This window comes from Perca flavescens, chromosome 13, assembly GCF_004354835.1.
Source record: "Perca flavescens isolate YP-PL-M2 chromosome 13, PFLA_1.0, whole genome shotgun sequence".
NCBI lineage: Eukaryota > Metazoa > Chordata > Actinopteri > Perciformes > Percidae > Perca > Perca flavescens.
Genome location: NC_041343.1, coordinates 20,154,097 through 20,181,970, shown reverse-complemented (window position 1 = coordinate 20,181,970; position 27,874 = coordinate 20,154,097). Strand labels below are relative to the sequence as shown.

General features: G+C 40.1%; 1 protein-coding gene across 4 annotated transcripts; it reads left to right on the top strand.

Annotated features, from left to right (window-relative positions):
- The first annotated feature begins 1,736 nt into the window (after nucleotides 1-1,736).
- Nucleotides 1,737-27,874, top strand: LOC114567251 (phosphatidylinositol-binding clathrin assembly protein). Of its 4 annotated transcripts, none has more exons than XM_028596260.1 (19): nucleotides 1,737-2,700; nucleotides 10,575-10,717; nucleotides 12,549-12,624; nucleotides 13,036-13,138; nucleotides 13,730-13,823; nucleotides 13,922-14,033; nucleotides 14,517-14,623; nucleotides 15,919-15,960; nucleotides 17,843-17,928; nucleotides 20,135-20,234; nucleotides 20,754-20,887; nucleotides 21,048-21,145; nucleotides 21,322-21,435; nucleotides 21,558-21,588; nucleotides 21,763-21,904; nucleotides 22,981-23,004; nucleotides 23,494-23,550; nucleotides 25,056-25,175; nucleotides 26,287-27,874. In XM_028596260.1, the coding sequence occupies exons 1-19, from the start codon at nucleotides 2,571-2,573 to the stop codon at nucleotides 26,299-26,301; spliced, it is 1,728 nt and encodes a 575-aa protein (XP_028452061.1). In that variant the 5' UTR covers nucleotides 1,737-2,570; the 3' UTR covers nucleotides 26,302-27,874. The 4 variants fall into 4 exon arrangements, with proteins under 4 accessions (XP_028452061.1, XP_028452063.1, XP_028452065.1 ...); XM_028596262.1 differs by having other exon boundaries at nucleotides 2,571-2,700; nucleotides 20,174-20,234; XM_028596264.1 differs by lacking the exon at nucleotides 15,919-15,960 and having other exon boundaries at nucleotides 2,571-2,700.

Sequence of the window (27,874 nt, the reverse complement as noted above, 5' to 3'; positions counted from 1 at the left end):
TGCTGCTCTTTTTAGCACGGTGACGACTGAACAGCCGCCTTTGTTGAGGCTGCCTCGAGTGATATTTGAAATTCCATGTTTTCGAATTAGGCCTCAGCTTTATATTTGACTTCTCTCCCTTTGATGTGTAATAGCCTGTCCTTATAATGCTACACATTTGTTACTGCATTCCCTGTGGACCAGAATACATGCAACAAAAATGAATTTGTGGTATACTCTAAGTATGTTATCAGCTGCATCGTTCATTCAGGATTTTTGCATGTGTCACATCCCGTCAGCTCAAGTCAACACATTTCACCCTGAAAATTTGAAAATCAGCCTTGACATTGACTTAATTCACAAAGTGTGTAAATATAGGGCTGAAACAATTAACTGATTCATCGACAGCAAATCGTTTGTCATTTTTTTTTTCAGCTCCAGCTTCTCACTTGTGAGGATTTGCTGCTTTTCTCTGTTTTATATAATTGTCAACTGAATATCTTCAGCTTTTGGACAGCCGCAGTTTGTGCCTCTCATGTATTAGCGTACACTCGAGTCAAAAAGGCAACCATCAGTTTCTCTAAAAGATAATTAACTGGCTAGAAGAGTCTTTGAGGATTCTGAAAATACTGTCAGAAAAGTGTCACGCAGAGGGGTTTATCTGGCTACTTACTTTTAGACAAACCGGCGGTTACCTCTGTGACCTAAACACATTGAACTTTGACGTTTTGAACTGTTGATCAGATGAAACAAGACATTTGAGGATGTCACCTAGGCTTTAGGAAATTATAATGGGGATTTCTCTTAATTTTTTGACATTTTATAGAACTAAGAAATAATAGACTAAACTAAATAATCAGCAGATTAATGGATAATGAAAATAATCGTTAGTTACAGTCTTAAAGTGCAATATCTCCTCCTGTAAGCCATACTGAAAAAGCACAAGCAAGAGCAGTGGCTTCATAACAACAATATTGGGTATTACAGCCATCACAAAAGTCCCTCACTTTCACACAATTTCTGATTGTGTTAAATTGTTTTGAGATAAAGAGCATTTGCAGACAGATTCCCAGGAACTTTCTCTTTAACTTCAATCCAGCAATATTCCTTATATTAAAATACGTGGTTCCTATTGAAATGTATTCAAATGTTGGTCTTTAAAATCAAGCAGGAACCATCACTGAATAATCCCAGATGGTACTTAACAATACATTTCATCAATAGTGGGAATGTTGGAACTAAATGAATCAAACTGGAACATTCCCAGGCAAAAAATTTGAAGGCTACAATAAATGTCACCAAATGGGGATCTTCACAGGAATGTTAATGTTATTGTATTATGGTTCCATAATAAAACACACTGAACTATCACTGCACATTAATATAATAAAAAAGTTTGCAGGCTAATGGCATAAAAATCACTATAAAATAGGCTAGATCACGTTCACCACACACATTTTCAGTCATTGTGAGCTGCAAGAATCACACTGAAGCATCACACAAATTAAACATTTGTGTTGATGTTCTCATGGATTTTCCTCCCTATGTGTCTACATTTCATTGGACGGCAGGTAATCAGGGAGAGTTCACTCTTGAGCCCTACACATGCAATGAACCAGCTGATGCCTTCCCTTGCCTTGAAAAACCGGGGACACCTTTCTGCTTTAAGATGCCCTCCCCGGACCCGAGAAGTGGCCCAATCGCCCTCCTTTCCTAGTCACCTGATTCATGTTCTGCCATTTTACACACAAGTTTGACTGGAATTGGCCTATCGGCAACCTCAACACAGAAATACACCCTTTTGTAAGGAGATTAAAAAGACTGGGGGATAAAAAAAAAAAGAAAAAGAAAATCAAAGCGGGTAAGGTTAGATGCAGCCAGCGCGGGGTGCTGTGTGGATCAGAGAGCTGTTCGCGGTCGGATCTGTGCGTAGATTAAGAGGAGAACCCGGGCGAAGAAGAGGAGAAAAGGGAAGGACAATGCTGTTTTATATCGTCTTTGAAAAATAAGTCTTCGGTCATAGGGGGTGCCGCATATAGGCTATTTGATAATAATCACCGGTAGTGTTTCGATTATTGCCATCTTTATTTCGGATTCATCTCTCGTATACAGGCACGCACCGCCGGCATCTCAGGGATAGCCTACATTAGTGTACTGCACATTGTCATATATTATCATAGGCTGCTAATTTTGATTCAGGTCGCTCTTAATTATAGGCCTACATTGCTTTTTTATTTTATTTTTTATTTATTTTTTACAAAGGCTAATATCTTGTTTCTGCAGCTGGATCATCCTGATATGACTTCGACTGAATATTAAAATGTTCCCTGAATGTGACCTTCTTATGTTTTATTTGGCCGCCGCATGAATTCTCCCACCGGATCCTCGTCGGTGTACGCTGCTGTCCTCCTCCTCCTCCTCCTGCTCATACGGCCGATTCTCGCAGAGGGCACTACCCTCCTCCCTGCCTCTAAAGACATTTTGATCGTCCTCCCCGGTTCCCCCCACCCGGACTCCTCGGCCATCACTCCGCCTGCCACCTCTTTCAACACCACCACCACCACCACGAGCGCCTCCTCCACCTCAGTAACATGTCGGGACAGTCTTTGACGGACCGGATCGCCGCCGCGCAGCACAGCATGACCGGGTCTGCCATCAGCAAAGCCGTCTGCAAGGCCACGACGCATGAAGTCAGCGGACCCAAGAAGAAACACCTTGACTGTAGGTTAATCATGCCATCACTGCTTACTGTATAGATAGGCTAGCCTGCATGAATCAAAAAACCCGCATCTTTTCTCACAAAGGATAGCTTGTATAAACAGCATCTGTTAGGCTTCCTCTCTCTCTCTTTCTCTCTCTCTCTCTCTCTCTCCCTCTCTCTCTCTCTCTCCCTCTCTCTCTCCCTCTCTCTCTCTCATCCGGCCTTTTATGTTTGCTGCCTCTTTAATTAGACACCATTACATTCCCTTAGATTAAAATGGGATTTACGCAGCAAAGAACGCGCTACAATGTGTGTGGCCATTAATGTAGCCTATAAGTAGTACATTTAAATATAAGGCGAGGGGCAATCAGCCAGGTACAATCTGTGCCATGTCATTCAGGGGAAATAGGCCACTCTGGTATGGGCTAATCTTATTGCAACCAGCCGCTTTACAATACAGGCCTATCCATTATTAACGCCACTATCAGCGGCAGCACTACCAGACACTTCAGTACAAAATGTGCGTTTGGATATTTCTGCGGCCTCACCAACATTTTCGCATCATTTTTATAATCCCATATTCAAATTCACTGTCATGTCCTCTGGTGCATTGTTGTCATTAATGGTTACTGCTGCTTAGTGTTACTGCTGTCAGTCCTGAGGTGCTTGAGGAGGGAGCAGAGAGTCAGTGTGTAGGCCTATAGGCCTTCTGTATATCGGCTGGTGGGTGTTACAATGAGGCGTTAAAGCAGACAGATTCTTTATCTCCACATTCTGCTAATTAGCTGTGTGTGTGTGTACACTGCAGTAATTATGTACACAGGGAGAATGAGGATTCCTCACATGTAGATTTTACCAGTGATTATTAGGTTAGGTGGCTTTTCTGCCTCACTATAATTACTTGGCATGATCGATGAAGAGCACGGGTAATCAATGGTGCTGCCAGTCAGACTCACAGGCATTCAGTCCAACAGCTAGAACAGACGAACAGACAGACGGACAGACGGGCGAATAGCAAGATGGCTAATCAAGAGGAAATCTGTCCGAGAGAAACTACAAGGCAGGTAGCCAAACAGCCTGAGAGTCAGTCGCCCAGCTACACACCCAGCCAGTCAGCCGGCAAGTTTGGCAGTGGATTAGTCACTCATGTCCACAGTAGAGGTGACACTGGGAATTCTGGACTTCCTCACAAGATGTGCCACCGGGCACCTCAACACAATATATCTAAATTAGGGCTGAATCACTTTGCCCTGTACTAAAAAGGCCATTACAGCAGAAAAACACCCAGTGGGGGTTCAGAAATCCACTTATGATGAAAAAGCTCTTGACTCAACATCGAGTAATTGCTGCTTTGATTTCATACACATGTTATCTTGGTGGTGACCACCACTAAAAGCTAATTATTTAGGTTTTTCAATGGTATTACTGCTGTAGCCATTTGTGAGGTTTTACATTTTGGCTGGTCCAGATGGAAACTATATGATTTCTAAAGCTACTTTAGCCAACACTGACTGTGATTATGTTTTTAATTTATAAAGAAAATCAAGCCAAATGAGTCCAAATAAAGTATTATTGTAATTGCTGAGGAAAATATTCAGTTGAAGGGCATCAACGGATTGGCAACAATATTGGTTTATTATTGTGCTTCCTGCCGAAACCACAGTTTTATTAGAACACAGTACCCCTGCAGTTATTAAATGGTAGTCGGTAGTCCACCTTGAGCGCCTGTTATGAGTCTGAGTCTCTCAGAAACAAGTAAATGTCACTTAACTGTGGGTGAAAGCAGATATTCTTAAAATAGAACTGCATTTACATGACTAATTTTCATCCCTGAAATGTATTATCCAAAGGTCTATACCACTGGTCTCAAGGACAGTCATGTTTCAGAATGCAGTTCATTCTGGCCGAGGTGGTTACATGAGGCATTTTCTTTTTGTTCTGATCCAGCTCTTATTCTGATTGTTAATGGAATAAAAAGCTCCATGCCAAAGCAGAAACTGAAGGCCTGGCTCAATTCACCCCCTGGAAGCTTGAATTGAATTTTTAGCTGAATGAATGTTTTGTACTTAAGCCAGTCAGATGCAGCTGTTCTAATAGACACAGCTAGCTTTCACACTAAAACACTTTCTATTTCCTGCTAGAGGGGCCCCTCTTCTCCATGCAGGACATGATATGACTCTCTGGCATTTTATTGAGTGCAGACACTGCACTTTTGAGGTTAAGGGAAAGATGCAGGAAGGAAGTGTGTTTGTTATCAGGAGGTCAGTGGATCTACAATAATCCCTTCCCTCGGCTGGGTAAGAGGAACGTGGTGGGGAAGTAAATAAAGAATGCAAAGATAAAGCAATGGACTCAATTAAAAGAGTGAGCTGTACAGTTCTGAGAGTTCAGGTGTGTGTGACCCACGCCCTCTTTATGCAACTCACCCAGACCACCACTGGAGTAATTTTTTATTCAACTTGCCTGTTAAACAGGGTCTAAAAAGTAGCAGACACTTGGTCTGCATTCTGAGGTAATGGAGGGGTGCAGCCTTCAGCAGGCATGATACCAGCAAATGGAACAGAATCAATGTCGGAAACAGACTAGACTTAAAGGAGAATTCCGGTCGATTTCAACACGTAGCTCTGTTGTTTGTAAATTTGGAGTGCTGTCAGTAGCGAGAAAAACGAAAACAATCGGTGTTGCCTACACCGTGTTATCCTCCTGCTACAGTTTGCACCCAGGATGCTGAAACAGGGCAAGTTTTAAACATGCTTTTTAGCCTCATAACATGTTCGAAATGTCATTACAAGTGCCTACCCACGTGAAGTGATTCCTTCTGAGTGAACACAGTGGATCTGACTGCAGTAGATGTGGAAGAAATGCATAAAAGTTATGCTAATTCAGCTCTGTTTAGTTCCGGTGTTGAGATGGCAAGACTTAGGGACCGTCTACAAAGTACAACACCGAAAAGAGATAGAACAAAAATATGTATTAATTTAATGATTAAATAAGGTAGTGTCTACAAACGTACCTCAATTATAACTTGTCTCCTGCTAGTTGTACTACAGCACTTACTTTAAAAAAAATAAGCATATGCCTATTACTCGGAAGGAATCACTTCACATGGGTAGGAACTTGTAATGACATTTCGAACATGTTATGAGGCTAAAAGCACGTTTAAAACTTGCCCTGTTTCAGCCTCCTAGGTGCAAACTGTAGCAGGAGGATAACATGGTGTAGGCAACACCGATTGTTTTCGTGTTTTTTCCGCTACTGACAGCACTCCAAATTTACAAACAGAGCTATGTATTTAAATCGACCAGAATTCTCCTTTAAAAGAACAACATATGACGAAACAAAGGTTGCTGGCAAAGATTTAAAATCATTTCCGCTGGGGCTAACCTAGGCTATGTTTGGATTGGAAAGCCAGAACCTGGGCAGTGATTCTGGATCCGTTTGATAAATACAGACGTTTCAATTACCTTTAAAATATACTCACCTTGTTATCGATCCCTCTTTGCCAAGCACAGTGAAAAGAAAATATGAATTGCCATGCCATTTCTCCAAATGCAACGCATGATAAATCAAATGCAACGCCTGCCACTGAAGCTATTCACCCAGGTCTTATAGGCATCTTTTTTTTTTATTATGGTGTCATGACCTTGACAGACTGGTTGGTGACATAAATGGCCAGTGTAGATAATTTACTACCCCACAGCAAATGATGAGCATGACAGACAGAGTAATGTGATTCCACTTTCACTAGGCAGTATTCTGCATGGCTGAGATAGTAGAGTGCCGATAGAAACCAGATTCATTACGCATAGAATAGTAATCAGGCCAAAAATGACATTCTGCCCTGAAAGCAGAGTTAGCTGTGTGATTCAACGTAGGATTTATTTGGTTGTGTGTCATGGCTGAAATAGTGATGTAGATGTTTGCAAAAGCAACCGTCTTGAGAATAATCATGGGCCTTTGCCACATTTTTTGGCCTTTCAGCCAAAAGCAAGTTAATTGACATTGATAAGACGTTGAAATGAGAGATAAAAAGAAAAATACAATGGACTCACAGAGCATAAATGAAACCCCCACACACTTACTCCCACATCTACTGTATGTGTCAGTATAATGACCCTATCTTGTAATGCAATTTCAGGTCCTGAAAATGACTCACTTTATCTAAAGCCAAGGTCTTAAAACATCTTTAATAAAGTTTATTTTATTACATTTTACATTTTACAGTCCCTCCAGTCACACATACTTTAGGACACTGGTCCTGGCATTACTATTGAACTGATTTTAACTTGATGACACCATGTTGTCATCTTGTTCTTTGTATTAATATCCAAAATCTTATTTACAATTGTTTTAATTATATACATTATTTCCTACGTGGACTGCAGTTGATCAATAATCCCAGTTGGCAGTCAATATTTCATCACATCGCTCCGGCTATCTACACTGTCACACATCGATGATTAAATCCTAGCTGATGTATTATCTCCCAAAGGAATACATTCAGGTGGACCCAGCATGAACATATTTGACTGAAGAAGCTCTATTACTTAGGTGTTATTGTACTGAAGTAGAAGCATGAGTGCTATTAGTTTGTGAAAAGTGAAATATCTTTAAATTTGCCTATGCTAGCTGGCTCTGTGAGGCTGTAGGCTACTTAGTCACATAACAGTGGTGCTTTGTGCTAACTGCTAACATCAGCGTTCAAGACAGCTAGCTAACCGTGTCCAATAAATACTTATTGATCTAGTTTGACAAACTGTCACAACAAGAAAACATTGCATATAAATAGCCCAATTGCACATTTAAATGTAGCCATCTTTACAGTCCAGTATGTAATATTTCCGTACAAGCATAAATATAAGTATTTCCACCGCAATAAACAATATTGCATGTTGGTGAGCATTTAATCTTACTTAAATGTAAAATATTGCAGCTAAGCTAGCCAATTAACACATGCTCTTACAACACCTTTAACTTTTAATTAGCTTACGCATTCAACAATTCTCCATTAAAACAACTAAAACCAGCAATAGTTCGCTGCAATAACATTATACTTAACAAATTATAACTGTAAGTACTGAATTGCATGCTTTTTACAGCTAGCATGCATCTCAAATAGAGGTGGCAAATGAGACCAACACGCTGATATTTAGATAGTTTAGAGGTGTTAGCATGCTATCTTTTGCGCACTAAACAGAAAGTACAGCTGAGGCTGATGGGAATGTCATTAGTTGTATAGGTATTTGGTCATAAACCAAAGTATAGGACTTTATAGGAATTTAAACTGATGATGGCACTATATGGAAAGTCAATTTATTCTAAAACATGATATCATGTCACAATGTCATGGTGATGCATCCAATAATTGTTAAGATATATTTCAGTCGGGACCAAAGTGGTGGACGGACATTGCCATCCAAACAGCAACGCCGCTAGTGGCTAAAAAGTGTGTTGCTTGTCCACCTTAATGGTGTGTCAACTTTTGACAGGAAACATTAATTAGCTGAAATCAATATGGTCCCATTAATTATTGAGCCAGGAAGGAAATTCACAAACAAACCATTAACAATGTGTAAAGCATGACTGAATGCTACTATTACCATGTACTGTTTTGATATTAATGCCCTGAGATTTAATTAGGAAAAGGGACTTTGAAAAATAAAGAATCCTTACTATTGTATTGTTAGCATTGCTGTATATGGATATTTATTGAAAATGTGTTTGTTTGAGAATCATTTGATAGGGTTGTACATTGTTTTCTACACATTTTACTTTCAGATATTGGAAGTACACAGATCATGCAGGGGACCAACTGTCATGATGTTAATGCAGCAGAGTGAGAGTCTGCCAGTCAGTCAAGGAAAGTTGGATGAGTGTCGATAGAGACTATAATCAATATTGTTACAGTTATTATTGGCTGTGTTGTTGCCACTGAGGTTTTTACACTCCAAAAATAACATAACATAAAGTAAAGATGAACAGGATTGAAGTATTAGCTGTAGTGAACTGCTGGTGCTCCGGGTGCCTCTGACATGCATCAAACACTTAACTAGGGTATCAACTGGGACTCTTTGGTATCCAGCATTTCAGTGTGCACAGAAGACATCACAGAGCTTAAAAAAAACAACAGATAACCTCTGATCCTGTAGAAGAAACAGACCAAGGATTTGCCTCAGAACGTTTTCTCACAGTAACTCAGCACGCACATTTCTCTCTCCACCTGTCTTTGCATGCAAGTTCACTTCATCTCACTCCCCCAGCGGTTTCACCCACTGAATCTGCCTTTTAATTTAGTTCCTTTTTTTGTCATTATATATTGATGTGCTGTTCTTTACCATGATGAGCTCTGCTGTCAAATTCAATTAAAAATGCTACTCATTTTGAATTTGTTTCTCATTTGGTCATATTTATGATTGAATCCTTCTATGATATGTTATCACTTTGTTCCAACAATCCTTCACTAAATGAGATGTTTCATTTACACTGACATTAGTTTAGATTATGTTCCTGGCTGGGTTTTACATTTTAAATTGCACAAATCTCAGAGAACATTGTGTTTATCAATTTAAGGAGATTTTCAGAGCAAAATAGCAAAATAAATGTCATTGGTTCATCCAGGAAAAGATCTTAAACTTGCTGATGAATGTCACAGAACAGATTACATGGAGCAGCTCTACAGCAGGTGCACAATCTGCACAGTCCATTTATACGAAGGGTTTTACTATAAAACAGACAAGGTCAAGTTTAGAGAAACAATTGTCTTTGTCATTGAAGATATTAACAACCTTTTCTTTATAGTAATCCAGCTGAATCACAGCTGAATAAGCACATAAATATAAGCGTGTTTCTGCTATTGAAAGCTGGGTCCTTTAACTAGGGAGTCAGTAAATCTTTGAGATTAAACAGAGGCTGAACATACTTTACATTTTGATCTTGAAATCCTTGAAGAATTTAGGGCATTGTTCCATCAATCTGTTCTAGTTGTACGTTTAGTGTTCGCTGCTGAATTTTGAATGACCTATTATTTTTGGGACATATTTTAAATATAAAACTGAAAACTCTCTTGCTTTTTGAAAATGGATCCTGTTACTGAGTTAACTTGGCAGTTTGTGATTTAAAAACACACTCAGCTTGCCATTTTGTTGGACCTTTTAAATCAGACACGCAGCAGAACACTGAGCTATTATTCGTTTGAAATGTGTTCAACATTTGCTATAATCAGAAAATGTGCACCCTGGATGCAAGTCTCAGTGGGTAAACATTGGAGATAACTCAGTTTTAGTCCATTACTGTTCACAAAGCTGCTCTGGAAGAAAACTCATTATTCATCATCAGGCTATTCATTTGATAGTTTAAGTATGCATCCCTTGTTGATGTTGAATTGACCTTGTAATGTAACTTTCCATCTTCTGAGTTGATATTGTATTGGCATTTTGGTGGAGTTAGTAGGTAGCACTGTTGAATTGCAGCCACAAAATAGATTTTGTGATTCAGTAGCCCTGATTCTGATTCATCTGTCTGTACAGTCTCTATCATTATTAAATAATCATTGGTCATTGATTTGTGTGCTGATATTGAGTGAGTCAAAATTAATGCAGCAGTCCATAAGACTGCATTCATTGTGGTTGTTCACTCATTCCATCGATTCTTAATAACTCAACCTGTAAGCTCTCTAAGGTTATAAATTATGATATTGGCATGTGGCTGCTGTTTTTATTCACAGTGACTTACAGTAAGTGAACAGGCAGGGTTGATTTTAAGGCCATGAATATCCAAAGTGATCTCTAGACTCTTGGCCACACGCCTGTTTCTATAATCTTTGTTCTGCTAATTATTGGCTTAAACATTTACTTTTCTTTTACAGTTTTCTCTGTTATTTCTTTGTGTCTTTCAGACCTGATCCACTGCACCAATGAGCTGAACGTCAGCATCCCCCACCTGGCAGACACACTGCTGGAGCGCACAGCCAGCAACAGCTGGATAGTGGTTTTCAAAGCGCTCATCACTACACACCACCTCATGATGTACGGCAACGAGGTGAGCTGAAGACACCGATGTATTGGAGTCCAGAGAGGGCAAAGATGGTTATTTTTCAAATTCTTAGGATGACAAGAAAGTAGTTTGTCATCTTGACATAACAAAAGTAGTTTAGTGGAACACCCCTGTAAGAGGGATGACATGCCTTTGTCTGTATTTGCCCACGTCGTTCAGTAAAACGTTCAGAAATATATACACCTGTGTGGACATAAAGTCATTGCAACATGCTTGTTTTAATGAGATCGAAAATGTATAATGTGGCCTCAACAGAACAAGCTCTAAAATGTTCTCATAGCAGTGATTTTCCAAAATGTATTCATAAATATTGCTCTCATAATCCTAGGAGTTTATTTATTTTGGATAGATCAGTTTAGCTCACTCTTATTTGAAGTTTGAAGGTCAACTACAATAACCATCTATGCCTGGATTGCTTTGTCCAGTTACAGTGATAAGCTGTAAAATATCAGCTTCAGGATGAGCACACTAGATTGGTATTAAAATGCATTGTCAATTTTCCATTCGTCAGGACAGACAAACAACAATTTAGATAATCTATTAATTGATAACAATTATCAATAATTTAATGTTAGTTGAAGGCCCACACAAGATGACAAACTATTACTATAATGAAGCATCAGAACAGTGCACACAGACACACAAACATGAGAGAGAGAGAGAGAGAGAGAGAGAGACTGATCTCTCCAGCGACTGACATTTTGCTCACCAGGTTGTAGCAATTTCTTTCCAACTCTTGCAGCGAGTTTCTTTGAAGCGGTATCTTCCACATGTCCAACATCACCGATGATGTATCCCACTGACATTTCAATGGCCAGTGTGACGAATCACCTCACTCCCGCTTGCTCACAGGAGCGAAAACCAAAACATCAAACATGTTAAATGATAAGCTTCTTAGACTAGAAAGAGTGATTACAGCGGGTACACTGACCCTCTCAAAGTATTCAAAAAAGAAAGTTAACACGAGTAGTGACATGATGCTTTGAGTTTACCTGATCAGAAAAAACTGTGAGGGTTAAAGTCCATGAATCGGCTACTTCCTTAAAGGGAAAGTTTGGATTTTTTGAAATGGGGTTGTATGAGGCACTTATCTATAGTTAGGTTATTACTTACAGTAGATGGCGGTTGGCGCGCCTCCAGTTTGGAGAAGCAGGGGGCCAGCGGCAAAAACGTATTTTAGCTACCTAAAAAAAGTGTACACTATATTAAGAATATTATCACCGCTTTACCTTGCCGTCAGTCAGCCCTTTCTGACAGGGAACTGATTATCTATGCGTACACTTAAACTGATATTGATTTTTTTTAGGTGGGCCTTTTTTAGGCTAAACGTTAACTTGTATGCTAAACTATAGGCTATGTTTTGCTCCAGCCTTCGTCCACAGCAGTACATTGCTTAGCTTCCGTGTCAGTACTCCTACCTGCATCTCCAAACTGGGAGCATGCCGACCGCCATCTACTGTACTGTAGGTACTCTATACACTGACTATGGATAAGAACCTCATACAACACCATTTTAATGTAATGTGTTTCCTATTAAAACAGGATGCTGATATGGGATCATTGTAAAATCTCAGCACTGGCCTTTAAAAACAAGGGCAGCTTTCAGTTTTGGAGGAAGCCAAAGTGTTTATTTCATGACATTAAAACTACAAACTCAGCCTCTGTGAAATGATGTGAAGCTGCAACTCCTGTCTACAAATAAACCCTCCGCTATGCATGACATAGACACTGTTATTGTGAGTGGACATAACTTGATATTGTCAGAGAACAGCATCAGATAACTCACTAACTCATTCCTCTGTCCTTTTTCCATCAGAGATTGATGCAGTACCTTGCCTCCAGAAACACGCTCTTCAACCTCAACAACTTTCTTGATAAGGCTGCACTACAAGGTGATTTAATGCGTTTTGGCTTGTTTGTAAAGTCAGCAGTGCTGTACGTCTAACAAAATGACTTTATGTCAGACTCTCCCTGGCTCTGGAACACTATCAATAAGCCCATTTCAGAGCCTATTTCCAAGGGAAGCTACGGTGTAGGATTAAAATGCTACAAATAAATGTGCCTTTTGTTTGAAACAAGAAGCTGCTGAATGTTACTGGAAATGGAAACACATGCTTGGTAACTTTGTAATTAAATATATTCAAAAGTAAATAACGGTAAAAACGGCCAGTTTGGAGATAATCAGATTGCTCATGGAGAAGTTAGTCCATTTCATATGAGAGGGATTATGGCTTCTTAACCTGGTTTGAAAAAGGCCAAGGTGATCAGTCTCTAACTACAGCACTTCCTCTGTGCCTCCATAGGGTATAACATGTCAACTTTCATCAGACGCTACAGCCGCTACCTGAATGAAAAAGCCATGTCTTACAGACTAGCAGCAGTGGACTTCACCAAGATGAAGAGAGGGTAACAAATGCAACACACACTACTGACACACACATATATGGAGGGGCATTTTGGGCCTTTTTAACCAGGAAGGATGTGAATGTTATTTTACACTTTTCAGCAGACGGCGGTGGCACCAGATGTTTTATTTTTATTTTTATGCTTTACTTCAACTTTATAGCAAATTGATGTTGTAACTTGCGCTGAAAAGCGCCCACTGTGGCCACAAATGGGAATTATGGGATAATGGTAACTGAACCATCTATAAAGTTTGTTAACAAACTATTTAACCTAATTTAGCCAACATGCTACTTGTCATACCAAATAAAGCTGTAGTGTATTGAACTGAGCAACGGTGCATTTTGTTGTTTATAAATTCATTCTTTTTCAGTTGTAGGAGGAAGAATGTGATGTGTTATATTTTATTTCAAGATTTACACAGTCTCACTTTAAAATGTGTTTCAATTGAATTTTTTATTTGCTTTTTGCTGCAAATCCACACTAAGAGCGCATATCTGTGGGACCTCTTACACACACTTTAGTCTACAGGCCTAATAAGTTATGTATGTGTTGCATGTGTGTTTGTGTGCATGTATTCTTGTCTGTTACTAGGGCCGAAGGTGTAATGCGCACCATGAACACGGAGAAGCTGATTAAGACTCTGCCCATTATTCAGAACCAGCTGGATGCACTGCTGGATTTCCAGGTAAACATCTGACTTAAAGACACAAGACTTGCATGTAAATGAGTGCAATATCTCGATCCAATGTCTTTCTTTCATTACTTTTTCTTTCTTTTCTCCAGCCTAACTCCAACGAGCTGACCAATGGAGTGATCAACACAGCTTTCATGTTGCTGTTTAAAGACTCCATACGGCTGTTTGCTGCTTACAATGAAGGGGTCATCAACATGCTGGGTAAACCATACGTACAATACAGCAGATACAGTTGTATTTATGCAGTAATCTGCTTCTGATGTTGCGATCACAAGACCGTGACTCCACTCAATCCTTCTTAAAGGGGAAATCAATTTTTCCCCCGACTGGCTCTAAAAGTCCATTTAAAGATCACCCTCTTTTCTTTCATTAATTATTAAGCCAGTGAGGAGTCAAGGGCTAAGAACAGACCATCAGAGTCTTTAGTGAGGAGTTCGTTAAATGATCCATTACTTAATTGACCTGATCTGAGGTGCTTCAACAGCATATGGTTATAAAGTAACTGGGACTCTATGGAATTTATTTCAGCCTGCACAGACACCAGGCTTATCAGGACAAAAATATTTTAAGCAGTTTTTTTATAACTAAAATAAATCCTAATTATTTACTTATGGTGAACATGTAATTTCCCTCATATGTGAATAAATAGTGATCTTATGCTGATTGTGGTCTTCTGATACACAGAGAAATACTTTGACATGAAGAAGAACCAGTGCAAAGAAGCTTTGGAGATCTACAAGACTTTCCTCAACAGGATGACCAAACTGTCCGAGTTTCTCAAAGTGGCAGAGGTAACGTCCGTTTGTCTTGCTGCTCCTCCACGGAGGAAACACAGAGTTAAACGCCACTGGAGAGGGCGAGAGTATCTGTCTGGGGCGAATCTCGAACGTCTCCTATAAACACATCTCCATGTGCTTTTATATTGTCTCCTGTTTCTCAGAAGAATTTAACCTGCAGAGAAAATCCACTTAAAGCGGTTGAGATTCGCTCCAGACTTCTGTTACCTGTGGGATCTGATTTACGGTCCAACCTAAAAACTGACCGTAGATCAGTGTCCAGGGGCTCTCCTTAATCTTCCAAGTCTTTTTTTTTGCCTCTAGATTTTCCTCCTGTTTCTGTCCTTCTCTTGCCCTGACCTGGGGAGGGGGTTACTCCATGACAAGTGATTAATGGCTGAGTCTTAGGCTATCAAAGAGCCACTCATGTAGAGCTTCCAGTTGAGGGACCCCTCGCGTGCTGCCTGTTCACATGCCTGCACTGCATGCCCAAGCAAGCTCTTTTTCTATCACTATCTCTGTCTTCCTCTTATTTTATTTCCTCCCTTCTCTTAAAAAATCTTTATAATGGCTGTTATCCAAACAGTTGTCAGTGGAGCCAGTGGAGCAAGGCTTCATAGTAAATATAAACAGTTTAATCCTGCGTAGCATTAGCCCGTGCGCTATCTTAAAAGGCTTTCTCTCTGCTTGGTTTCGTTCCCATTTGGAAGAAGGTTTGGGGTGTAGCCGCTCAATCCAAAGAAAAAAACAAAACCACACTAACGTTGACTTTAAGGACCCATTCATTTTATCTGTCTAACAAAATGTGTGTTTGTCTGTTTGTGTCATCTGTGTCCCCCCCTTCTCTTTCTGTTCAAAGTCAACATTAGTTGAGTGTCTTCCTTTTGGATGTTTCTTACCTCGCAGTGACCTGTTGTCTGCCCTCTCTGCCCTGCCTGTTCAATCAGTCGGTGTGCTCAGCATTCATTTCAAACCAGTCTCCAGATCTCAGTGTGTGCGTGTACTTATAAGTGTGTGTACATATACTGTGTATATATAGGTGTTTGTATGCGTGTGCATGCATCCTCCTCCCCTCCTCCTCTGTTGTCTTTTATTTGTTTTCTTTCCAGCCACTGCATGAAGTAATGAATGCTTGGGTTTGATTCTTCTTTCTCCCTCCTCCTCCTCCTCTTCCTCCTTCACACGCCTCTTCCCTTTTTTACTCTGTTGGGTTTTTTGGTTTATTCCTTGTTTTATTATTACATTTGGTTTATTTTTTATTTTGCCTCCCTCCTCCCTCCCCAACCCCTCCCTCCTTTTTTGTGACACAGCGAGTTGGGATAGATCAGGGCGACAGCCCCGATCTCACACAGGTCAGTCTACATCTCATCTCTATCAGTCAATCAACCAGTCAATCAATCAGTATTTAAATCCGTCAAGTCAATCCCATAATGCTTCATTCTAAACGCTCCCGTTCCCTACTCACCCTACAGACCTGCCCACACTGCAGCTGCCCTGTCCTCCTTTCTTCTTCACTCTCCTTAACTCCTTCACTTTTTCTCCTTTTCTAGATATATATATATATATATATATATATAGAGAGAGAGAGAGGAAACAATAAATGAAGACCTGCAAATAGCCTTAAATCACATTTATTTTTCACAATTTGTAAGCATTAGCACAGGAATTTCATTTTTTCTTATCTGAATCATTGCAGAACAAATTTTACTCTAAAGGTAAGATTTTGAAAGCAGCAGTTATGCAGCTGAATATGAAAAGTTTTTAGCCTTCATTTTGGTGCATATTTCTATTTTAGATGTCCATGACCGAGGCTTATTATCTGTATTTCTGGCATTTCACCAGTGTAAATATCAAGGCTTGTCTCTTCATTCAAAGGCTTATCATATAAATAAGTCAGCACAGCTTTATGAAATAGTTTTTTTGCCAACATAAGCAGTGTTCAAATCATTTCCCTGAAAAGATTATGTCCCTTTGCATTAGCTGTGGGGAGAGCAGCGAATGGTTTTTATTAAATAGGTCTCTGCAAATATGACTTGGATAGGTGTACATAATGCCATCATAAGCACTACATATCATGCTAAAGGCCCCAAATGCAAAGTGTCCTTTTCAGTGGAACCATAATTGGCTGTTTATGATGTGACAAATCAGATAACAAACTGAAAAGGGCTGACTTTTTAAAATGAATGTCATGTTTGTCGTGCTTATGAAGACCCTATATGCTCTTATTCAACAACATAGTGACCCATGCCTATACTGAGCTCTAGATATGTGTCTGTTTTACTTTTAAACTTTTAGCATATTCTAGATTTCTCTGAAGAAGGATATCCAGAATTCGCATTTTACTCTCTTTCCCCCTTAAAATAAGTATATGAGAAATCTTTTCTTTGCTTGTTGTGTTTGCGTTGTGTTCTCTGGTGCTGAAATGTAAGGCTCTAGATGAAAACCGTGGTATCACATAGTGGTCAAGACGAACCCATCCATCCTTTTTGTTTTACGATAAAGAGTGCTGGCCAGCTGCTCAATGTGTATACCTGGTTTTTCACCAGACGTTTACATTTCACTGAGTTAACTTCCTTGGCTTCCAGTGGGATAAAATGTTGGTACTTAGCTTTAGCTGCTACCTAATTTCCAAACTAAATCAAATGAATAATACGTTGATTTGATTTTTAACCTAACGTGGAATCCACCAGTTAACTCTTAATTTTTGGACTGTGATTTTCTTTACACGTATGTGTGTGTGTGTGTGTTTATGAGAGCGTTTGTGCACTGCTGACCTCTGCATGGGCTCGTTAGACGATTCAGACGTGTTTGTTGTGTTTCTACTCTGGAGCCCTGCAGTGACGTTGCTCTGCTCTGCCCTGACCTGTCAGTCCCGCTGTGGACTCGCTTGCATGATCCAACGCTGTTGTGTGCATGCTGGTCAACCAAACCTGATGAAACCAAATGCAAAAAAAGAACAAAGAGCTGTAGTAGAGTAGATAATGAATATGAGGGTAATGTCTTAATTTTGCTGCTGCTTTGTGTGTGTGTGTGTGTGTGTGTGTGTGTGTGTGTGTGTGTGTGTGTGTGTGTGTGTGTGTGTGTGTGTGTGTGTGTGTGTGTGTGTGTGTGTGAGTCAGATAAAATGAGGAGGATTGGAGATGGGAGTGAGAGAAAGCAGTGTCCCATTTTGTCCACTTGGCTGTGGTTCTAACACTACCCCATCAACTCCCCTCCCATTTACCCCCTCCTCAGGCTCCCAGCTCTCTCTTGGAGGCTCTGGAGCAGCATCTAGCCTCTCTGGAGGGCAGGAAGCTCAAGGACCTCTCCGCTGCCAGCAGGTACGATCACATCAGCTACACCAGCCACTTAATACTACTATGACTGATCTGCTGTTCCCACTGCAATTACTATCATTACTGCTACAAGTACTGACGTTAGTACTACTAGTACTACTTTTATAACAAAATAAACTCTGAACAACAAGACTAAGGGCCAGCTCAGACCTGGTTTTAACATCTGTCCTGAGTGATCGGATCACTATTGGACAGCTGTTTTCACCAGGCAGTAGAATGTGTCTCCAAATGCGTCCTGAGTGACCACTTGTGATTGGATCTCGCTTCCCCGCTCTATATGCAAATAAACACATATGCCTACATCATTTCCGTTTGCATATAGGCTGGTTGTGTGTGTTTAATTGTTACTTTCACATAGGGAGTCTCCAGCCATGTTAGCAGTCCTGTGATGCTATATTTAGACACAGTGGTGCTTTGAGCTAAATGCTAATTTCAGCGTGCTTACATGCTCACAGTGAACATACTAACAGGCGGATGTTTTACAGGTAATGTTAATCAGTTTAGTGTTACCATTTGCTAATTAGCACCAAAAAAGGTACAGCTGGAATGTCATTAGTTGTGTGGGGTTTTAAACTCAGGAATCAGCAGCTACAAAATGAATTGCATTAAATGTCAATGTATGCACTAGTGAAGTGGAACAGCATCAGCAACAAGACCCATAATGTCCAAACCAACATTTCATTTTCCTTTTCTCAAATTGACATAACCATATCACCAGGGGACTATGGTCCAATACAAACACTAAGTGCATTGAACAAATCAACGATTGGATGTGCCAGAACTTTCAATCAATCAATTAAACAAAGACAGAACTGAGGTAGTTTTTTTTGCAGCCAAAGAAGAATGACTAAAAGTCAGCGCTCAGCTTCAATCGGCAATGTTAAAAACAACAGATAAAGATACAAATCTTGATGTAGTCATGGACACAGACCTGAATTTAACAGCCACATTAAGACAATTACAAAGTCAGCCTACTGTCACCTTATTAATATATCAAGCGGTAAAGGGCTTAAGTCTCAGCATGATTTAGAAAAAACTGTAGACTTGACTACTGTAATGGTGTCTTTACCGGTCTCCCTAAAAAATCAATTAGACAGCTGCAGGTGATTCAGAACGTTGCGGCTCAACTACTCACTAATACCAAGAAAGTGGATCACTCCAGTTCTGTGCTTTCTGTCCCCAGAGTCAGAACTAAACATAGAGAAGCAGCGTTCAGTTTTTATGCACCACATATCTGGAACAAACGCCCAGAAAACTGCTGGTCCGTTGCAACTCTTAGTTCTTTTAAATTAAGGCTGAAGACTTTTCTGTTTGATGCTGCCTTTTATTAAATCAAGTAATTCATTCATTTTATACACTGCACTGTAACGTTTATTTTTGTATTCTATACTATACCTGTCTTATTCTAGTTTAGCTTGTTTTATTTTTCTTTTTAATTAACATTTTTAATTGTTTTTAATTGCTCTTTAATGTTTTACATAAAGCACTTTGAATTGCCTTGCTTCTAAAATGGGCTATATGAATAAAGTTGCCTGGCCTTCTTTAGACAGCACTTTGCAGTCTTGTGCATACAACTGATAATCAATTACTGATAACCTAATAAATATACATGCTGTATGAAATGTGCAAATGCTTCCTCATTGTAGCCTTATTAGAATTAACCAGAAAAGAGGGCACAACTCAGACAATTAAACAAAAATGACCAACAATAAATAAAAAGTCTAAGGATACTACAGAGGCTGCAACAAGCATTATTAAGCTACACACATTAAATAGCTATTAAAATAATTTAAATAACTACTGTTTGGAAACTTTGCATGGCATCACTTTGAGGATGGCAAAGTCAGTCGGTCAGTCCACCATTCTGAAATAACTCAAGAATTATTGGATGGACTGCCATGACATTTGGTGGAGACAGCCGTGGTACCCAGAGGAAGAATCCTAATGACCTTTGTTACCTTCAGACCTTTCATCTAGACAAAAGTCTGTCCGTCACTTTCATTTGTCTAAACGTTTGGTTTTCTTTAAAATGAGCATTACAGCCTCACAGAGCTGCAATATTCTTAGTCTTGTTAAAATAAAGTTAAGATTACAAAGCACTATAAAGTGCAACTCAATAGAAAGAGCAAAGACAAACAAAACAATATAGCAGCAAGCTTAGCAAAGATATGTTTGTGTGTCTCACCTTAAGATCCAGCACTTTGTCCAGTGCAGTGTCCTCTCTCTCCAGCACTGGGATCTCTCTCAGCCGTATGGACGACAAGACAGAAGACAACAGACTGCAGCACAAGGCGAGACATTTGCAAGACATATTTAAACTTATACATACACATATAGGCAGGTTTAGAGAGCTAATATGACATACCAACAATACTGTACTGAATGAACCACAATATGATCATTGCGAGTGAACATACCTTTTCACAAATTAACAGTTTTTGCATTTAATGTGTGAAAAGGACTCAGAAATCACTTTAGCTTGTGTGAAGTGTACGTCAAATCTTTTTGTCCTCCTGTTGTTGAAGTTAAATGGACAAGTGCATTAGTCCAAGCAGTACAGTAAAATACTGTCTGTCTCTGGCTGCCGGCCCATAACGTTCAGAGCTGCACAGAGAATGACAATGAAGTCACAATTTCAATACCCTCTGCAGTGGAATTTTCATTCAAATAAAGAAGCACCCAGGAAAACAAATACTTAGAATGGCTACAACCTTTTTTTCTAGAGGAGGTTAACACTATTCACGTGTGCTGCAGGGATATTTACAAACCATGGAAACTTTATAATATACTATTGATGCTTCCCATTGCAGGAGGACGGTCATAAGGTGATTGACATTCAGACACCCAATGTGTCACCCAGCACCCAGTCAGTGGGCAGTGCCAACAGCAGCGGAGGAGCCACAGATCTCTTCTCCAACTCAACAATCGTACCCGTCAGCAACCAGTGAGTCTAACATCTGCAGTGTAAAAAATGCTACAAATGGAAAGTCTTCTGTATGGTGCAAAAGACTCCAGTTCTTCAACAACATTTTTGTCTTTCCTGGTTACATTAAAATAAAATGAGAAAAAAAACTGTGTTCTGCTCTCCATTTTCCTTCCTGCAGTGTGCCAAACCTGACCAGTGAGCTGTTCACCCTGCAGCCTAATTTCACCCCCGTCCAGACCACACACACTGTGCCCAACAATAACAATGCCTGGGGAGGTAGGACTGCACACAGACACACACATAATCACGCAAACATACAGCAAAGCGTGCAAATAAAGCTGCACACTGCTTAGAGCTGGATACGCTGTGACAGTGATGCCCAGTTGCTTCATGCTCTTGACTCATTTCCCCTCTTTTCTCCTTTCATGTTACCATGGTAACCGTTATGTCAGGTGACCTGTTAAAGCCAGCCCCACCTGCTCAAATTCACAGCCCTGGAGTAGCATTGCACTCTGGGAAAATGCTGCCCAATGATTTGGACTCTTCATTAGCCAACCTCGTTGGTAGTGAGTATACAGAATCTCTCGCCAAATATTCATGTCATCGCTTCCATTTTTTCCTGTTATTATTCTCTGGCCGTGCTGCTTCCTTTCAGCTGATGTTATGTTTCTTTTTTTCCTTCTTTCAGACCTGCAGTTTGGGGGGACATCAGCTAAAAAGTGAGTGGGTTTTCCTGACATCTAAGACTAAGCCACAAGCCAATGACTCAGCTGTCTATCCAGCTTTATCGCGGTCAAAACTCTTTTATGATTCATATTTTATTTTTTTCGGATTCTGCATAATCTTTGCACCTGAAAATGCTCTGTGTGTGTGTGCGTGTGTGTGTTCATCAGGCCAGAGCTCCAGTGGAGTCAGCTGGTAGAGAAGAAGCCAACAGGAGGAGGCGGCTGGCAGTCGAAGACCATGTGCACCAGCACCAACTGGGCTCACACCACGCATCCCATGGCACCTGCACCCATGCCCTGCCCTCAGATGGTAATTAAAAAGCTTCAATCGTGTTGTCGTCAAGTTCTGGACAGATTTTCTTTTTGTGCATCGTCACATGTGGCACCGCAGATTGATTGACAGCTCGCTTATTCTCCTGTCAGTTCTGACCAGGAAAATATTAACACCATTATCAGTGAGTGTGCTCCAAAACCTGACTAGCACAGTGCCAATTTGTGCGTTTTGGGTGTGACTTTCACCCAACAAACGCACATATATCACACTGCTTATTGTGGTGGAATCCAAATGCAAAAGGTACTTTAGTGCCTCTACCAATACTTAAAAGCCTGAAAGATTAAATTAAAAAATAAAATATATTCAGTTCATTATGATATAAAACAGGGAAAAGCAGAAAAGTCTCAGATTGTAGCTCTAATGTCATGATTTCCAAAGTAGAGAAAAACCTCAGCTGACGCTTTACTGAAAAGTACCGTGAGGAGAAAAATAATCGCTCACTACATCATAGTGTAAACTACACAAATCAGCGAGTTTTCTGCGAATTACAAAATAACTATAGAAAATGAAAAATAAAATCAACCCTATGTTATACCGGGTCAACTTTGTAAATGTGGCCTTTTTGTAAGGGAAGCACTGCTGCACTGCTCTAGCAGAAATCTTTTTAGAAAGTATAGTATTGTGTATTAATTTGGTGTCATCCATCATTCAGTCTCTGAAGTCAGTTTCTCCTAATGGTCTGATATCTCATTCTGGAATGATACTCGTTAAATGTACCTGTTGGCCAACTATAACTTTCTGCTGCATTCAGGGCTTTTTGGAGGACTTCCCAAATGTGCGTCTGTCCTTTGTGCTCAACTCTAATTATCCGCAAGTCTCTTCCATTCAATCTGGTTTCATCTTTTAATTTTCGTCTGATTGACCTCTCGACTCAAACCGCTCATTTATTCAGCAAATGGCTCGGAAAGCAGGTGGCACGACATGAATTGAAAGTAGAAGTGATTTGAACATGAGGAATGAGCAAAGGTCTGGTTTATCTGCTCTGCTCATTTAGAAAAAAAACCCGAGCATGGCCTTTATTGTCGTAACTCTCTTTTTCTGAAACTCTACAGAATGGGATGATCTATACTGGCTATGTAAGTACCTTTCTTCACTTTACCTCGCCCTCACTCATCTTTTTGCACCTGATTACATCCTGACATCCTCCAAAAACCTTTCTGCTTTGCTTTTTAAAAATCTATGCTTGTGGCACTTTTATTATTATGCTGTTTGTATTGTTGGTGATACATGAATTATCAGAGGAAAAGGAAATCATTTTGCTTATTGTGCTGCCTTGGCATTGTTGTTTCATCACTTGTGATTATTACAGGCTGCCAATCTGCTACCTAAATTCTACTTTGTTAAATGCTGCACCTCTTTTTGTTGCTCATGATTAGGTGTCTTGCTATATGCAAAGAAATGCAAATGTTAAAGAAAGTCAAGACATTTCTGTCTTTGTTTGGGGGGACATCTTTGACAGGTTGGACATGAAACTGACAGCATCAGGATTATGTTTGTAATCAAGATTAAGACTACCTCAGCCAGAAAGTGTTTTGTATTGTGTTCCTCTCTCATTTTTCATACAGGCTCCCGGACCAGTGGCTTTTCCTATGACGACTCCGCAAGTGCCTGTGTATGGAATGGTAAAGAAAAGCTTTAATCTCAGCCATACATTCATACTCTGCTGGCATTATTCTAGTTCAAACCTTATATGGTGTTAGTTTCAAATTTGGCCCGTTTTGAAGTTCAGACATGTAAAAAGAACCATTTGCTTTTTTTTGATTGGAACAAGGCTTCACGATATCCTCAGAAACAGCTATTTTAACACACCAAAAGATGGTGTCACAATTGTAGTAAATTCTAAATGTCTCTAAAAAAAAAAAAAAAAAAAAGTAACATATGTGGCGTTATGGGTTAAATACCTGGCAGAGAATATTGGCTGTAGCATAAGTTGTGGGTAGCTCTGTGGATTAAATTTGGCTCAATTTCCCCCATCACACACACACACACACACACCCTTAAATCCCGGGAACACAGGCTCTCTTAGGATATCGATACATTTAGACTAAAAATTTACTTGAATGTCAACACACAAACACTTTTTTTTTCTTTCTCATCTCTAGGGGCATGGCATGACCGATATATACAAATTAAAAAAAAAAGGTGAAATTTCATGGTCATCGATCCCTTATAACACCCAAAACAGAGCACCAACTGAGACCATCATCAGAATGACCCCGGGGCCTACTAGATATGCTGTCTCACATGTTCAAAACATCAAGACAGCATTTGAGCTGTTCATACCGCCGTCTGTTGAGAAGATCCGGCTCGAGACGACAAACATGGAAGGGAGAAGGGTGTTCGCTAGATGGAGATCAAGAAAACACACCTGGATGCTTACATGGGGCTGTTGCTTCTTGCTGGGGTGTACAGATCCTGGAATGAGGTTACATGTATGGCAAGTGTTGCACCCATTTGTCCCAAACGTCCCTAATGGGAGCAAGTTCTGAAGTGACATGGTAGCATGACCCCAGCAAGTAGCAACAGCCCCATGTAAGCATCCAGGTTTGTTTTATCGATCTCCATCCAGCAAACACTCTTCAATGTTGGCTTAATGTTCTCAGTTGATGCACTGCCTTGGGTGTGATAAGGGATTTTTTATTCGAAGACCTCTTTTTGAGCATCTGTGTCATTTGAATCCTCCTCTTCCTCCCCGTAACATCACAGATGTCACTATGGTTAATAATATTAAGCTGAAAAACCTACAAGCAAATCCTTTTGGAGGTGTGTTTTTATATTAGTCTATTATAGTCAGATAACATAATTACCCATTATTGGAAATATAATGAGTGAATTTAAACATTTTTAAAGTTAAAAACGAGTGGTATATTTTAATGATGTGTGTTTACATGCAAATGAATACATAATAAGTTAGGTATCAGGTGAAAAACAATATTGGATGATAATCATTGTTTTATGAGTATTTTGGGCTGAGTCAAATCACGGGTCAAATTTGACCCGCTAACACAAAAATGTGTGCAACTTTCTAACACATTACAAGGGTTAAATCTGAAATATATTTTTTCTCTCTATCCACATTATCCTGTCTACTCCTCACCTATTGCCATTCCTTCTCCCACCTGACCAGCTCCCGCCTCAGATGAGTCATCAGATGGGGGGCGTTCCCATGATGCCCCCGCAGCCTGTCATGTACAACCAGCCTGTCCTGAGACCCACCAATCCCTTTGGACCCATCCCTGGGACACAGGTAAAACACACACACACACACACACACACACACACACACACACACACACACACACACACACACACACACACACACACACACACACACACACACACACACACACATCACACACATTAGTGCATATGCCACACATATATGTAATTTGCTGAGTTAGAAGATAAGATTGTCTTCCCATGAAACTCTCAGCAAGAAAGCAGATAAGCACATTGCAGTTAACCAAATTGCTGAACTATTTCTATCTGCTTTTTTATTACTTTAATTATTATTATTGCTTTTAGAATGCTGTTGGTGATGTATGACGGAAATTTTGGTCCTTTTTTGTTTAGTTGTGTATTTTTTTTTTGTCCCACACATACATGGCAAATTAAAGCTGGAGTTTAGGGATGACATCTCTATAAACAGATATCTACATATGAATGGTGATTTAAAAAAAAAAAAAAAGCGAAATCATTGTCAGACGATTGCCAATTGCATTTTGGCCAGTGCGTTCCGCCTTTTTTGCTCTCTAAATAAAAACCAGAACACTTGTGATACCAACATTATGTCACATTGCCTACACATTCTACATTCATATGCAGATATCTGTTTATAGAGCTTATGGAGCTATAGCGAATTATTTGAGGGTTGTTGAACCCTGTTCTGGGAAGTGTAGAAAATTACTAGCTGAAACAGAAGTAGGAAAGGAACTAGAAAAAAAACTGGGTAGACCAAATAAGACATCCTAAATTGATATATAATTATAACCGCATAAGAACAACCAAGGGTGGAATCTTCCTTTAACTGTATGAATGCTTCAAGTCTTCTGGAATAATTGTCACGCTGATTCATAGCTCTTCGTAACGACTGATAAGTAACGTTCAAGCTGTGGACCCATTTTGAGAATCAGACTTGTCAGATAATTGACCAGTGTGAAGATAGTGTTTTTCACAGCGAGTAATTATCAGTTGGACTCTCAGGAGAACAAACAAGTACATTTTGACCAATTATGCACACCTGTGCTGTTTTCTTGGCACTGCGGCAAGTAATACGCTTGTCAGTAGATTTCTGAACACTTGATGAGGTGTTTTGTTGAACTAAATTACTCTCCATTCTCCCCCCCCATCCTCTGTAGATGCACTTCATGTAGGCATGATGTTGTAACCATGGCAGCAAAGCCGGAGGAAAGAGAGAGATAGAGTTGAAGAAAACAAATCCAGAACCAAATCCAGTGCTGGAGGAAGAAAGAGGAGGACAGAGAGGAAAAGGGAGGGGAGAGGAAGAAGGAAAGAGGACGGATACAAGATGAAATGCTGATGTCTGTTTCCATGTCGCCTCACCCTCTGATCTCCTCTCCTCTCTCCATGTGGCTACTGATCTCTCTGTCTTTGAATGGGGCACCAGAGGCTCCGCATCAATCCCACTCATCCATCCGCGATTATGACCTGTGATAACAGCTCGACGGAAGTGCAGAAGCTCTACTGCCACTTCCTAACCTCCTCATCCCGATCATTTCCTGTATAAAAAAACAACAAACCCACATCTCTTTCTCTGATTGGATTGTTTGCTGGCACTTTACTCAATGTGAACTTTGCCAAGGGTGTATGTCTGTTTAGGTGATTTTAGCGTCTTGTTCAGATTGGTTCCCGGTTGCGTGTCATCCACCACCTGATGTCAGATTCGATTTGAATGCGTGTGTGCGTGTCCCTTTTCTACATTTCAATGTGCTGCATCATCATTACCGTTTGAGTCTTTTTATGAGCTCCATTGGTTCTTAATTGCCAACTTCTTATAAATTTGGTGTGGAACGATAATTTGTGGGCGCGCTTGTGTGTGTGTGTGTGTGGATGGACGTGGCTGTGTAGCGTGTGTATTGTATGTGTTTCTCTTTTGGTACCTGATGTCATTACTCTATTGCCAGGTACCGATGTGTTACTGCACTGGAACTAACTAATGAAAGCACTGAGCCAGACCCAGGCATCGCATTTGGATGTAAACAAACCTCTTACACTAATGTTGCTACTTGGGGTCATGCTGTACACACTTTGTACTTTGTTTTGTTTTTCTCTACAGCTGTGCAATATCATGTAATCTCGTTACTGTCTTTTTCACCCATCTGTAGGCTGTTTAGAAAGCTGTTTCCTTGCTGTAGTGTTGTCTGTCCACATCAGGTTTTTGTACAGAATGCTGTTTTATTTTGTTATCTAACCTGTTCTGTTATACCCGTACTGCTCTAATAGTGAAAAATGCACTCAGAGCCAGATAGAGAGGTGACTGGATATTAGTAAGGAGGTGATTCTCAGTCTTGCCAAGCAGAAATGGTCTAACTCCCAACCGTATGATTTCCTCCCTGTCCTGAGCATTTGTCCTGTTCAAAATGATTCTCCTGTGAAGTCATTTACACTCCAGAATAACTGGATATGGGTAATTATCGCGGCAGATGTTTCACCTCCACTTGGAGTAATTAAAAACACTGCTAACACAGAGAGGGGTTTGCTAATGTAGTGTTAACGTTTATCGACATGACAGCTAAAGGTCAGTTGGAGGAGTCAAATGAGGACCAGACCGTGTTCAAGCGACTGAGGGTAATGTCTGTCGACCATGACCCTGGTAACGCCTTCAGTGACGACATATAGATTAATTCAGACAGCCAGAGCCGGGAGGCTTTAATGAGACGTTAAATGTTAATGTGGCTTTTCTGGCAGATCCAAGGTCAAGTTAGA